Raw genomic sequence first — 12,566 nt, forward strand, 5'->3', positions numbered from 1 at the left:
GGCCCCTACAACATCCATTTTTAGGAATTTATTAGCACCTTCTTTAACCACATGCTGTTTAAAAGAAGAGTACTGCCTCTTTCCTGGTCTCTGTCATCATAATAGGAACAGCCAAGGCATGTGTGGATATCACTGGAGGTTTGCACTCACACTCACAACTCCATGCGAGGGGCATGGCATTTCCCCTAGTTACACACGAACAAGCTGAGATCTAAGAGTGGTGGCTGGGAGTGTGGCCTAGTGGTAGAGTGCTTGCCTGGCATGCCTGAAGCCCTGCAGGAGTTCAGGAGTTCGATTCCTTGGTACCACATACCCAGAAAAAGCCAGAAGTGGTGCTATAGCACAAGTGGTAGAGTGCCATCCTTGAGAAAGCCCAGGGACAGTGCTCAGGCCCTGAATTCAAGCTGCAGGACTGGGGAAAAAAGAAAGGAAAAGAAAAAAAAAAACAGAGTTAAATGGCTTGCTCAGGGGACCACAGTCAGAAAGCAGAGAAGCCAATCCTCAAGGCCAAGGCCTCTGACTGGAGTCAGGTGGGACTGTGTACCAGCACTGAACCACAGCCTCTGTGCTGGTTCTGGCATCAGCAGGTGCTCAAGACTGCGTGACTTGCTGTCTGTGTCTCTCTCTCCCCTTCCCAGGGTTCACTTCCCTGTGGCTGGCTCTTACCACTGTCCCAGCATGCGTCTGGGCTTTGTGGTGAGCAGGGCAGTGACTGTCACCATTGAATTCTGTTCCTGGAGCACATTCCTGGATGAGGCTTCCCTGCAGCACAGCTGGATGGTGGCGGGGCCTCTGTTTGACATCACCGCTGAGCAGGGAGCTGTGTCTGCTGTGCACCTCCCTCACTTTGTCTCCCTCCAAGGTAAAAGGAGGGCAGGGCAGGGTGGAGGGAGGTGGTGACAAGAGGTCTGACCTGGTGTTGAGGGCGACAGGTGATGTGGAAAGGCCTTGTGGCTTCCTGAACGAAGCGTAGAGGATCATGGAAGTGAGAATCAAGACTTCTGCTGTCCTCTTTTGCAGCATATGTCTCCCAGCCTTATCATTACTTTTGCCTAGGGGCTAGGAGTTTGGCCTAGTGGTAGAGTGCTTGCTTACCATGCGCAAAGCATGGTTTGATTCCTCAGTACCACATACACAGAAAAAAAAGCCACAAGTGGTGCTGAGGCTCAAGTGGTAGAGTTTTAGCCTTGAGAAAGCCCAAGGACAGTGCTCAGGTACAGAGTTCAAGCCCTGGGACTGGCAAAAATCCTTCAAAAGCCCAAAACAACACTATTTTGCCTAATTTACCTTAATATTTCTCTAAGTAGAAAGCCGCCCCCCCCCTTTTTGTAGATCATGGGGCTTGAACTCTGCCTGGGTGTTGTCCCTGAGCTCTTCAGTTCCAGGCTACTGACCTACCCCTTGAGTCACAGTGCCACTTCCCATTTTCTAGTGATTAATCTACAATCTCCAGCGTGGGTGAGCAGGCTGAGGCAGGTAGTCAGGAGTCCAAGCCATACGGAGTGGCAGCTGCTTGTGATGCCACAATGGTTGGCATCAGATAAAACTGCCACTACTAAGGATCACTCACCTCCTGTCCATCCACTTAATGAGACACTAAAGACAGCTTAATGTGGATTTCCATAGGAATTGTGGGGCAGGTACAAGTTTCATTTAACTGATGATAGAGTGATTAGATGAACACTTGGTGATGCAGCTTGTGGCTGGTGTTGGGGGTTTGACTTATACTCAGGGTCTGGGTTCTGTCCCTCTGTTTTCTTTGCTCAAGACCAGCACTCTTACCATTTTAGCCTCAGCTCCACTTCTGGAATTTTGTTGTTATTGGTATTTGGAGATGAGTCTTGTGGCCTTTTTTTCTCAGATCTCAGGCACCCAGATTACTGTTTTGTTTTTTTTTATTTGTTTGCTTTTACTTGCAAGTTTCAAAGCCTTTGTAAAATACTAGAGTATCTGAATCACACATTTACCCAATCATTTCCATTTAAGCATTCTTAGCACTCACCAACTATTTACACATGATACCACTTTCCAGCTAATACATGATGCTCTCCTTGCTAGGTATACACCAAGGAAGCCTCAAAATATTAGCTTGAGAACATTGAATACATATTATAGATTATACTAGGTTGGAGAAGATGGCTTTGAGAACAAAGATCTTCCTAAAACTCCCTTGTCTACAATTAGATCTGATCCACATTCACTAGGAGCTGTGGGGACAGATCTTTACATGGCTAAGAATATGGCAAATCTCCCCAGGGAGAGAAAAACTTCACAAGGAAGAAGTGGGAACATTTGCCAAGCATGCTCTGTTCCTGTCCCAGCCTCACAAAGGAGGCTTACTTCAGTCCCTTCTGGTAAGGAAAACAAGAAGAGAAAGGCTGGCGTGTTCTACTCCATGGCAAAAAAATAAAAAAAAATATAATATATATGTATATGTATATGTATATATCAGGAGCTATTTCCCTCAAAATTTGCAATTTTCTTCCATTTTTACATTTTCTTTTTGTGTAGGCCAGTCCTGGAGCTCTTTTGCTCAAGGCTAGCATTTGCTACTTAAACCACACCTATACTTCTGACTTTTTGTGGTTGATTGCAGATAAGAATCTCCTGGACTTTTTCTGCCTGGGTTGCCTTTGAATTGAGATCTTCAGATCTCAGTCTTTGGAGTAGCTAGGATAACATGGATGAGCCACTGATGACTCAAAAATGATTCTCCAAGAATGTTAGACTGTCTGTCCTCAAAGTACTAATTCTGTAATTAGAAATATGTACAAGCAAATATGTAGCTACTGCTTACAATAAAGAACAAAAAAACTGATAAAGTTTCCAAAGTAATTTGTCTATTCCTTACTAGATATGCAACATGATTCTTGGACCAAAGTATTTAAATGCATTCATGCGTTGCTTGCAAATCTTGGAAATAGAATAGATTCGGAAATTATATACAGAACATTACCTTTACCATAACAATAAAAATTTTTTACAAGGGGCCACGAGTTTGGCCTAGCAGTAGAGTGCTTGCCTAGCATGCACGAAGACCCAAACTTGATTCCTTGGTGCCATATACATAGAAATAGCTGCAAGAGGTGAAGTGGTGCTGGGGTTCAAGTGGCAGAGCTAGCCTTGAGAAAGCTCAAGGACCATGCCTGGGCCCTGAGCTCAAGCCCCAGGACTGGTAAAACAAAAATATATTTTTTTGACAAGAAGAAAGAAGATGTATCCAGAATGGCAATAATCCTAACTACTCAGGAGTCTGAGATCGAATGATCATGGTTCAAAGCCAGCCCGGGCACTCCGTGAGACTCCTATCCCCAATTAATCACCAAAAAACCAGAAGTGGTGCTGTGGCTCGAGGGGTAGGGTAGTAGCCTTGAACTGAAGAGCTCAGAAACAATGCCCAGCCCAGAGTTCAAGTCCATGACTGGAATAAAAAAGAAAAACAGAAAAAGAAAATGTATTCAGAAAAAGTCTGTGAGAGAACTATTAAACAAGACCAGAGTTCCTGTACCTTCCATAGTTGCTCAAGGGAGCTCAAAGTAAATAGTATTGGTAATTAAAGTGACAGATGTTATTGATACATTGGATTTTTTTTGTTATTTTTCCCTACGTTTGTATCTTCACAGGAACCTAGTAGATATTTATTTATTTATTTATTTATTTATTTATTTATTGCCAGTCCTGGGCTTGAACTCAGGGCCTTGGCACTGACCTCAGACACTTTTTTGCTCAAGGCTAGTGCTCTACCATTTGAGCACAGCACCACTTCCAGCTTTTTCTGTGTATGGTTCTGGGGTATTGAACCCAGGGCTTTGTGTATGCTAGGAAAACATGCTACCACTAGGTCAAACTCCCAGCCTCGTACTTATTCTTTTATTGACTGTTTTGTTTTTGTGGTGGTTTTGGTTTTGGTTTTTTGTTTTTTGCTTTTGTTGATATTGGAGAGGGATTGGGGACGTTTCCAAAACTACAAGGAAAAAATGGAACTCATTTATCCTGAGTCCAATCCCATGCTTTCTTTCACTGTATCTGCAGAAAAGAATTTCATGAAGACTCATGAAGTAGAGGCAGGAAAAGAATTTGTTAAGCCAGTGAATACAGAGTAAGCACAAGGCTGGAGGATTAGGAGATGTATACGCAGAGCTCCCTGCACAGGCTCAGAAGTAGAGTCTGTGGTCTGTCCACTGGCTGTACATAGCAGTTAAAGCTCTCCTTCCAGACAAGTGGTTTCTTTGTGTTAGGCAGTTGGTAACTTTCAATCTTTCAAACTTTTTTTTTGGTCAGTTGTGGGACTTGAACTCTGGGTCTGGGTACTGACGCTGAGCTCTTCAGCTCAAGGATACCTCCCTACCCCTTGAGCCACAGACCCACTTCCAGTTTTCTAGTGTTTAATTGGAGATAAGAGTCTCACAGACTTTAGTGCCTGGGCTAGGCTGGCTTTGAACCGTGATCCTCAGATCTCTGCCTCCAGAGTAGCTAGGATTACAGATGTGAGCCACTGCACCTGGCTACTTTCAGTCATTTTGCTGCTGTAGTATTTGAAGTTGTCATCCCATCATGAGCCTGAACAACTATGACTGTTAGCTCAGTAACCAGGAGAAATAAGTGGGAAGAATCATGATTTGTTTTGAGGCCAGCCTGGTCAAAAATTTAATGAGATCCTATCTCAAATAAGCCAGTATCATGGCATGTACATGCGATCTGGTGTACCAGAAGAACTCATTAAGAAAGTGGTAGTCCAATACCAGCCCAGAGCAAAAGGACTAGGGGAGCTCCAGTGGTAGCACAACATTCACAAAGCCCTGATTTCAACCCGCGTCCCACCATCAGGCGCCCAGAAATCACGTATGGAGCAGCTGCCACACAGACATAGAGCCACTCTTGGATCTCTGGGCCAGAGTCACCACCATGACAGGCTTCCTCCCTCAGGCTATCTCTTGTAGCATCAGTGTTCCCACCAGGTGCCCTGGTCAGATGCTGAGATGAAAACACCTGATTTCTGCCTGAATGAGGCAGAAAAGGAATGGATTGGATGCATCCTCACTACTCCTAGTTAACAACAGTTTACTTAACAAGTTTGAGGAGGGGGAGGCCATGGATGAATGATGCTGATGTGGAATACTCAAGGACATGGCCAAGTACACGTCAACAAAAAGAAAGAGCCAAGCACCAGTGACTCTCTTATAATCCTTACTACTTAGGAGGTTGAGATGGGAGGATGGAAGTTTGAAGCCAGCCTGGGAAGGAAAGTCCATGAGACTCTTATCTCCAATTAACCAGCAAAAAACTAAAAGTGGTGTTGTGGCTCAAAGTAGTAGAGTGCTAGCCTTGAGCAAAAGTTGTTCAGGGACAGAACCAAGGCCTTGAGTTCAAGCACCGTGACTAGCACACAGAGAGAGAGAGAGAGAGAGAGAGAGAGAGAGAGAGAGAGAGAGAGAGAGAGAGAGAGAGAGAGAGAGAGAGAGAGAGAGAGAGGGAGAGGGAGAGGGAGCGAGAGAGACAGAGACAGAGACAGAGACAGAGACAGAGACAGAGACAGAGAGAGAAGAGAAACAGAAATTTGCTGGAGACATAGACACTGGGATTCTCTTACCATTAGAGGTCACGTGATTCCATGTCACTTGACATTGCCCCTGTCAATATTTTTTGTTTGTTTGCTTTCTGTTGGTCATGGGGCTTAGACTCTGAGCCTGGGCACTGTCCCTGAGCTCTTCAGCTAAAGGCTACCACCCTACCCCTTGAACCACAGTGACACTTCTGGTTTTCTAGTGGTTAATTGGAGATAAGAGTCTCAAGGTCTTTAGTGCCTGGACTGGCTTTGAACCATGATCCTCAGATCTCAGCCTCCTGAGTAGGTAAGATTATAGGAGTGAGCCATCATGCCCGGCTTCCAGTTGTCTCTTAACCTGAGCTTCTCCCCTCTAAACTCAAGGTCCTTTTCAGGGTCACTCACTTAGTCAAGCCTGAGCTGTACATCAGTCACCAGAGCAGGGAGCAGAAACGTTGATTTGAGGGACAGAATGCACAATGGGGGAGGCCTGGGTTTTTCCCAATATGAAGCTTTCAATTGTGGCCAATCCCTTGGCCAATGGCATCTGCCATTAATCTCTCCATTTTCCTATGGCCCGTTCTCCTCCATTTTCTTTACCTACCTGGACTGAAGCTTGCCAGCAACTTCTAGGTCACAGCAGCTCACTAGCCATAAAGGATTTTGTGTCTTTCCCAGCCCCAGCACCAGGTTCTGGTCAAGGGTCTGAGTTTGTCTCAAGACTTATGATGCCTGTGGGCCTCCCACTCTGGAGCCTGGATTAACCAGAGCCCCTGAAACCCCATCCTTGCATGGCCCCTGTCCTTATGCTGATGTCATGCCTATTTGGGCTACTAAAATACCATATGAGGACTGAGGAATGTGTGAAGAGCATGAACTTGTCACACTTCTCCAAGCGGGAGGCCCAAGATTAAGATGCCAGTAGATTGTGTAGCAAGAATCTCCTTTCTCATGGGCTGGGAGTTTGGCCTAGTGGTAGAGTGCTTGCCCAGCATGCATGAAGCCTTGGTTCAATTCCTTGTCGCTACATACATAGAAAAAGCTGGAAGTGGTGCTGTGGCTCAAGTGGTGCAGCACTAGCCTTGAGAAAGCCCAAGGACAGTGCTCAGGCCCTGAGTTCAAGTCCCAGGACTGACAAAAAAAAAGAAGAAAAAAGAAAGCATCTCCTGTCTTACTTTCAGTGTTGCTCTGTAGGAAGACATTTACTATAGATCTCTTCCTTCTTTCCTTCTGTCTTTCTTTTTTCTATACTCCTACCGCAGCCCTTGTTTCTGTCTTCTCTCCTTGTCTTTCTTTCTTGAGCACTCATCCCTTTCAAGTGGGTTCTACGTCCCACACCCCAGTGAGTCTCAGGAAACCTCACCTCCTAACAGCAGCATGGAGGGTTTACTATTCCAGCACAGGAATATGGTCAGAACCTGACCATTTAGAACCAAGCACTACTTCTCTCCAGAAAGGTCTCTGAGCCTAACCCTGGGATGCTACTGCTCCAAAGAAACCTGAGTCAGAGAGGGCATAGAACCGAGGCCTCTCAAATGGGTTCTTTTGACAGATGAACAAGTGGACATCTCCCAGTTCCATGTGGCCCATATGAAAGAGGAGGGGATGCTGCTGGAGAAGCCAGCCAGGGTGGAGCCGCACTGCGCAGTCCTGGAGAACCCCAGCTTCTCCCCTGTCGGGGTTCTGCTGAGGATAATCCCCAAGGCCCGGCGCTTCATCCGCCTCAAACCCACCACGTTGCTCTACCACCATTGCCACCCTGAGGATGTCACTTTCCATCTCTACCTGATCCCCGATGACCCCACCATTCAGAAGGTGACACTGATAATCCAAAAGCTTGGGCAAGGTGGGCTCACAAGAAACAGGCCAGGAAGGGTATCTGAAATGGGAATAAAGATGGAGCTTCTTGAAATTAAGAGCTCTGATGGGAGTGAATTATCCACAGGAGATTCAGGGGGCAGGGGTGGGGGGAGACATCTCCTGACATCATTGTTCCTTATGTATTTTAGGCCATAGATGATAAAGAAGAAAAGTTCCAGTTTGTGGGAATATACAAGCCCCCTCCACAGGATAATCTCTACTTTGGCTCTCGCTATACTGTGTCTGGTTCTGAGTCACTGGAAATTATTCCCAAGGTGAGAAGTGTGAGATAAGCCTCTCGCCAGAAAGGTAGGCATGCCTGGACAAACCAGGGGAGAGGACCCGGGGTCTCCCAGGGACAGGGCCAAAGAGAGAGGGATTCGGGATAAGCATGAATACTTCAGAGACTGGAGAAAAGGGGACTGGGATCCCATTCAAGAATGAGAGAACAGGTCTGATCACTGGCTTGTAAAGCTAGCTGCTCTGGAGGCTGCGATCTAAGGCTGGCTATTTGAAGCCAGCCCATCTGAGAAAGGCAGAGAGACTCTTAGCACCAGTGAGCCTGCAGAAAAGTCGCTGTCGCTCAAATTAGTGGAGCACTAGCCTTGAGCAAAATAAATAACTAAAAAAATAAAATCGAAGGGACAGCACTCAGGCCCTGAGCTCAAGTCCTAATACTAGATTAAAAGAATGATTAAAAAGAATGAGAACACAATGTGCTTTACCTGAGGACCCTGGGAAGAGGGCACTCTGAAGTTTGTGGCTAAAGAGTGTAGTGTACCAAAAACATAACTCCACTAGATTCCACCATGTTTTTTATTCTTTGCAGTAGAGGAGGACACATAGCAGAAGGAATGCTCAGGCCCCTTGGCAGAAGGGTGCTGGAAACTAGTGTGGGATTTAGTGTTTGGTTGGGGAACTTGGAAGAAGATCTGATGAGACAAATGTGCTCTAGACTGAAGTTTGTCAGCAAGTAAACAGTAGCAAATCCTACCTCTGGGGCGAGCACACTGAAGCAAAGAGTAAGCTGTACTTGAAGACATGGTCTCTCACTGAGTGTGTGGTGAGGCCAGGGAGGGGATTGACATTTTCTGGGTTCCTGGTGACCTGACTATCGTAGATAGTCTGTGTACATCAGACAGGAGCCAGCTGGCTGGTCTCCATCTCCCACATCCTGACACACTTGGCACTGAGGTCAAGCTGTGAACCTCAGATTAATGCTTGGACATGAGGGAGTACATTTTGTTCTTTCTTAGTGTCTCTTTCCACATGCACTTGCTTTATACAAAGGTAGATGAGGCTGGATTTTAGTTTATAAGCTCCAGATTTCCAGCCTTACCCAGACCTCTTCATTAGGACCAGTGGGTGGGAATCTGTGTATGGATCAGAGGTACATGGTACATTGACTGTGAGGATTCTGACAGGCCTGACGTGTCTGTGGCTCAGGAAGGACACATTACACAATGTTACCGCAGGTAATGGCCGTTCCCAAATAATTGGTAATATTGTCGCAGATCTCAAAACCAGGGGTCCAGTTTGTGAAACCCGCTCCATAAAACCAGATCCAAGAATCTATCTGGGTCTATTGAAGAAAGCCAAGCAGTCTGCTTTTTATTGTTGCCCATCCCAAACACAAATTGTCCCATTTACAAGGATATACATCAGAAATCCTCACAATAGTGCCATTTCCCCTATAACTACCATTCAATATTTTAATTTTACAGAAGACAATTCCAACAATCAGTTATCATTATGGCTGCGGTGATGGTCTGGTGAAAAACACTAGAAAGTTTTATGTTTTCTTCACTGCTAGAAGGAAATCTTAAGTAACTACAGAGAGTGGGATGAAGAAAAAGGAGATCACAGCAGTGGTATAGAAGACTTTGAAGTGAAATAGTAGACCAAAATGAAATTAGAATAAAAGGAAGAGAAATGGTGTTGAACAACCAGAGAAATCAATCATGTTCTGAGACCTTTGTCAGTTTAGTTCAGGAATGAGGCAGAGAGGAGAAGGTTTGGGAATCAAAGATTTCTGCCCTGGATTAGATTTAGGGAACGTGATGAATATAAGTTTTCTGTTGACTGGGAATGAGTAGAGGTTAGAACCCTTTAGGAATGGTGGCTCTAGGTGAAGAACCTAAGGTTTGGCCTCAAGATGTGGGAGGTGAAGAAGACTGAGTTGAAAATGAAGGGGAGAGCTCTTGAGCTCAAGGCTACCACCCTACCACTGGAGCCACATTACCACTTCCGGTTTTCTGGTGGTGAATTAGAGAACATGGACTTCAGTGCCCGAGCCGGCCTTAACCGTGATCCCCAGATCTCAGCCTCCTGAGTAGCTAGGATGACAGGCATGAGCCACCGCACCCCATGAACAGTGGCTCTTCTTATGGCAGCCCCTTCTCTGCTCAGGAACTGAAATTCTGCTATCGGAGCCCTGGAGAATCTCAACTCTTCTCTGAGATCTCTGTTGCCAACTTGGGTTCAGGGATCGAGCTACAAATGACCAACAAGCTAGATGGGGCTCTTCTATGGGAGGCCAAGGTGAAACCAGGTAAGACAAGAGCAGAAAGCTCAGAAGTGGGAGGAATAAAGTCAGTCAATGGGAGGTGCCTGGATGCTGGGGGCATGATTATAATTCACTGCTGAGAAGAAATACTTCAGAGAAGTTGTATGAGTTTCTTGCATTATAAAACATCTGACAGCATTAGAATTTAAACGAAAGTCAATCTGACTCTAGGCTCTTTTTTCTCTCCCTTGAATCTTGGTGTCTCCACACTGACCTTGGATGAACAGATTTGAGCTTTGCCACAATTTCCCACATAGGCTAGGCTATGCAATGAAACAGGAGGTACTGGATGGTTCAGTGGTTTATGGGCTAATTTACTTTACCAAAATCAGATTCTCACTCCTAGATTAGGCAGGATTTTTCAAGATAGATAAGAGGAGATCACATAAGGAACTTTCAGGAGTGAAAAAAATTTTTTTTTTTATCTGAGCACTGTCCTTGGGCTTTCTCAAGACTAACACTCTACCACTTAAGCCACAGCACCACTTCCAGCTTTGTATGTGGTACTGAGGAATTAAACTCAGGGTTTTGTACTTGCTAGGAAAGCACTATACCATTAGGGCATGCTTCCAGTCCAGAAGTGAGGAAATCTTACAATTTGTTAGTCTACCCTGAAACCCACAGCACAAACTCCTCTACTCGGTGCTTCTCTGACCCTGCCATCCGTCAAACAGTGGCAGCCCCTCCTGACTGCTATAGCACTCTTGTCCTTCACCATGAGGTGAGAGGAGGGGGGCTCAGCTCAATCTTGGCTTGGTGTCACCAGATGGGTAAATAACCAGCCAGCATCATCCAACCAGGTTTGAACCCACCAACAGTCTTTCACCATATCATGTTGAGATAATCCCTAAACTCTGATGAAGAAGGGATCCTCATATGTAAAATGTTAAATAAAATATTGTCAATGCATATCCTAGTCAGTGCCCCTTCATAAACACTAACACCTTAACTAACAATTGCTAGCAATGTTGTTCTTGCTCCGTATCTTAGGCTAACTTCTTCCTTCTCTCTTTCGCTTCATTCAGTCCCTTAAGGCTCACCCAAATTAATTTCTTTCCCCTCTGGAAAGACTACAGAGACCCACTGAATGTATTCATGGCTCTTCATGTGCTATCCTACAAGCATTCACCCTATTATATTTGAAATCGTTGCTCACACAGTCAGTCACTAGATGCTCTAGTTTATGCATGAATCAAGATTGGCTAGGATTGTTAGTAAAGAAGAATTTGAAGAACACCCATCTCTCCATCCTAACAAAAGCAAAGGCTGCCATCATCAGGATGGGAGGCTTCATGCCTGCCTCCCTGCACTCACAGGCAATGCTACCCTTAGGATCAGCATACACTGTTCACATGAGGAACAGTGACTGTTCTATATTCCCTATGCAATTGTTTCATCCCCTTTACATTTTGTTTTGTGCTGGTTGTTAGAGTTGTATTTGGTATCTAATTGATTAATGAATCCCAATATGCTGTGAAACACTTGAGCTCGACTCTGACATAAAAGCCAGTATATGCAAATGTGGTGCCAGTATAGAAGACCAAACAAGGACGAGGAAATAGATTTCGATTCAGAGTAAGGTGTCAAATAGTTCAGGATATCTGCCAAGAGACTTGACAAATTTTCCACCAGAGATTCAATTCAGGCTTAGACAAGGTAAAGCCCAAAATGAGATAGGATGGAGAATGTGCTCATTAGGTTGATGTCTTTTTCCTCACTAGCCTATGATCACAACCCTACTTCCAATTTCCACATATGCATAAAGAAGACAACCACACAATCTTGTCTTAGGGCCATCCCATCCCTTAATCTAGATTCTATCCGAAGTTGTCCATAGTTTGTTCTCTAAATCCAAACTCAAGAATCACAGCAGGGTGGACGTTTCATGCTGCATTGTGTGTGACTAACACTTACGGATTTGTCTTCACCTCTCTTTCCCTCCAGGAGAACTCAGCAATGCAGCCAATGTGGCCACACGAGCTCCAGCAGGTCAGTAAGAGTTAGGCAAAATTCTGGGCTAGTTGCTGCTTTATAAAAGTCAGGACAGCAGTGGTCTTCTGATGTGTGAATACTTTAGGGAGAAGGTTGCCATAGATACAAATGAGATGAAGAACAAAGCTAGAAGTAGGGGCCACAGGTAGAGGCCTTTATTTGTTAATGCCAACCTCCTTTTCAGCCTCAGATGCTCTGCCCTCACTGCACTTTGTGGACAAGCAGCGGGAGCAGCTGGTGGCCCGAGTGACATGTGTGGACTCTGTCTTGGACCTGCTGCTTGGAAAGGTGCTGAGTGAGCAGCAGTATGAGCAGGTGCGGGCTGAGGCCACCAGGCCAGCCCAGATGAGGAAGCTGTTCAGCTTCAGCCCATCCTGGGACCAGACCTGCAAAGACCAGCTGTACCACGCCCTGAAGGAGACCCATCCTCACCTGATCATGGAACTCTGGGAGAAGAGTTCACACTCACACAGACCCTGAGAGCTCAGCATCGGAAATCTCAGTACCCATATTTGTGTCCTGGCTCTGCCTTTTTTTCTCAACATAACCACAAGTTACTGTCTGAGTTGCCTTGCAGTTCTAGAATTGTGGGTGAACCTCTGC

The 12,566-nt window shown here is 45.4% G+C and overlaps 1 protein-coding gene across 1 annotated transcript in view; it reads left to right on the top strand.

The window, feature by feature from the left end:
• The window catches only part of LOC150050776 (NACHT, LRR and PYD domains-containing protein 1-like), a 35,433-nt gene extending 22,990 nt beyond the window's left edge, over positions 1–12,443 (top strand). The window contains exons 11-16 of the mRNA XM_090351468.1: positions 639–862; positions 7,098–7,360; positions 7,555–7,680; positions 9,815–9,956; positions 11,916–11,960; positions 12,148–12,443. Coding sequence (XP_090207594.1) covers positions 639–862; positions 7,098–7,360; positions 7,555–7,680; positions 9,815–9,956; positions 11,916–11,960; positions 12,148–12,443 — 1,096 coding nt within the window. The remainder of the gene's footprint in view (positions 1–638; positions 863–7,097; positions 7,361–7,554; positions 7,681–9,814; positions 9,957–11,915; positions 11,961–12,147) is intronic.
• The last annotated feature ends 123 nt before the right edge of the window (positions 12,444–12,566 follow it).

The sequence above is a fragment of the Megascapheus bottae genome, chromosome 17, assembly GCF_031878675.1.
Source record: "Megascapheus bottae isolate mThoBot1 chromosome 17, mThoBot2.hap1, whole genome shotgun sequence".
Taxonomy (NCBI): Eukaryota; Metazoa; Chordata; class Mammalia; order Rodentia; family Geomyidae; genus Megascapheus; species Megascapheus bottae.